The sequence below is a fragment of the Penaeus vannamei genome, chromosome 27 (assembly GCF_042767895.1).
Source record: "Penaeus vannamei isolate JL-2024 chromosome 27, ASM4276789v1, whole genome shotgun sequence".
Taxonomy (NCBI): domain Eukaryota; kingdom Metazoa; phylum Arthropoda; class Malacostraca; order Decapoda; family Penaeidae; genus Penaeus; species Penaeus vannamei.
In genome coordinates this window covers 17,427,866-17,430,365 of record NC_091575.1, presented here as the reverse complement: position 1 = coordinate 17,430,365, position 2,500 = coordinate 17,427,866, and the positions used below count along the sequence as shown (strand labels likewise).

At 40.6% G+C, this 2,500-nt stretch overlaps 1 protein-coding gene across 1 annotated transcript in view; it reads left to right on the top strand.

Moving 5' to 3' along the window:
- The first annotated feature begins 1,228 nt into the window (after window positions 1–1,228).
- Window positions 1,229–2,500, top strand: part of LOC113800715 (acid-sensing ion channel 1A) — a 14,106-nt gene continuing 12,834 nt past the window's right edge. The window contains exon 1 of the mRNA XM_027351516.2: window positions 1,229–1,354. Coding sequence (XP_027207317.2) covers window positions 1,292–1,354 — 63 coding nt within the window. The 5' untranslated portion in view covers window positions 1,229–1,291. The remainder of the gene's footprint in view (window positions 1,355–2,500) is intronic.

The following is a 2,500-nucleotide window of genomic DNA, read 5'->3' as shown; positions in this document are numbered from 1 at the left end:
GGGAGGGACGGACGGACGGAAAGAGAGTGTGTGTGCAGAAAGACAGAGAGTGAGAGAGAGAGAGAGAGAGAGAGAGAGAGAGAGAGAGAGAGAGAGAGAGAGAGAGAGAGAGAGAGAGAGAGAGAGAGAGAGAGAGAGAGGGGGGGGGGGGGGGAGGGAGGGAGAGGGAGGGAAAGAGGGAGGGTGGGAGGGAGAAAGAGAGAAAGAGACAGAGAGACGATTCAACAGACCCCTACATATATTTTTTGCTGTCAGTATAAACCCGCTTCAACATTGTCCAATAAACATAATTGTTATTGCACGAAACAACGTACATGACAAAAAACATTTCCATTAATTCTATACTACCCTACTTTTGCCGGTTATATATTCCCAAGAAACACGACAAGCTTGTCCATAATTCTTACAGTTACTTATTAAGCTACCTGTCGAAAAAGAAAGAATGAAAGAAAAAGAAAAGTCTGCCTCCGTCCAAGCAAGCCCGAGCTACACCTGTGATGTTGCGATGAAAAAAAAAAAAGAGATACTTATTGGATCTTATTATAGATTTTGGAATAAGTCGATTCAAGTTTCTTTTTTTTCCTGGAATCAATGTAACGTAATTGATGTAATAGAGCAAGTTGGCCAAATGTGTGGTTGGTAAAGCACCTAGAAAATTATTGAAGTTGAATTATTTCATCTACCTGGGCGTGCGTGTGTGTGTATGTATATGCAATAGAAACATATGGAAAAGTTATGAATGAGAATGAATATCTTCGCAGTACAAGAGATATATTTGACCGATTTCGAATCTTCACGCATTTCTGACGCAGATGTATTCGAAACCGGTCAAATAAACCTCTTGTATTTTGAAGATATTCATTCTCATTCGTACTTTTTCTACAATTTTCAATATGAATACAGTTCGTAGTAGAAACAATTAGCGTGCGAATTTGTCTGTGTTTTTCTCTCAGCATCTCTATATATTTCTGAACGGGAATGTGAACTTGAGTGTAAGCATCTGAACGTGTGTGTGTTTTTGAACGTGAATATACGTTCATATGCACGCATGTGTATCGCGCGTGAGTGCTCATATGCGTGGGCGTAAGTAGACAAGCCTGTATCTATCACAGGATTACCCCTGATGCCCCCCCCCCCCCCGTGTTGAGAGTGAGGGCGTGGCCAGTGTTATAGCAGAATTAGAGTTGTTTCATGTTTCACTCTGTGTTTCCCCGCGCGACCACCACATCCCGGGCCGCTGGTGCTGGCGACCCTTACAGCTTCGAAACGAGGGCCGGGGACTCGCTCAGCCATGGCAAACAGCGGCGCCAAGAGAGTCAGAAAGATCGGTAAATACAGCTTCGAATACGATAAGGTTAGTTGGTCATTAGGTACGTCTTGTAGGAGGTGCGTGGGATGATGTGTTGTGTTACCAGATACACAAGGAACCTTTGTTTGTTTGTTTGTTTTTCGTTTATTGCAATAGATAGATCTTTAACAGGGCAAGTATTTGACACTTTTTTTTTTCTTTTTTTTTGAGAGAGAGAGAGATAGAGAGAGAGAGAGAGAGAGAGAGAGAGAGAGAGAGAGAGAGAGAGAGAGAGTGAGTGAGTGAGTGAGTGAGTGAGTGAGTGAGTGAGTGAGTGAGTGAGTGAGTGAGTGAGTGAGTGAGTGTGTGTGTGTGTGTGAGAGTGTGAGAGTGAGTGAGTGAGTGAGTTTAGTGCCCTGAAACTGGCAGATCTTTAACAGGACAAGTACGATACTACCTATACCATATTAAGAATATAACCTTTGTCTTTTTTTCCTTCGAGAGACATTTCGTGTATCCAAATTGGTACATCTTTATCAGCTAAGGAGAAAAATGAGTGTTTGTCATCATGTCGAGCTGATAGTGTCGTAAATTATTTACCCCCAGCCATAATTATTCCAAATTATACTGTGTTCCTGGCACTCTTCTAGATAGGTCACATTTACACACTGCCTAATGAAGGGTAATCAGGAAACGTCACTTTATTTGGGGTTCAGGTCTTCCATTAAGAACTCCCTTATAAGGAGACATTTTCCAAGCGATATATTCAGTAATTATTTCATAGTTCGGATCAAGGCAGTAAATATAATTTGCAATAACGTTGGTGGTCATGCACAGAGCAAGACCAATCACGCATGAATATTTTATGCAAGATGAAGGTATCATTGTTGACAAACTACGCAGTATAGATTAACACTTGCATAATAAGTCTCATTAGAGTCTCTTAAGAATCAATTTGATCTAATAACCTATGTATCATGATTCTTATCATACGAACACTATCAAGACTACTACTATTGCAACATCTTGATATCATTACAGCCAGCAATAGTCACTGTAGTAACAAAGTTGCCAGCAGTGATAATTATGGTGGTGGTGGTGATATTGATGATGATATGGTGACAATATAATTAAGAAAATTAGAATGATGTTAGTACTACGAAAACTACAACGGCAACATATCAAGGATAAAATTGTCACAATGAAAAAGGG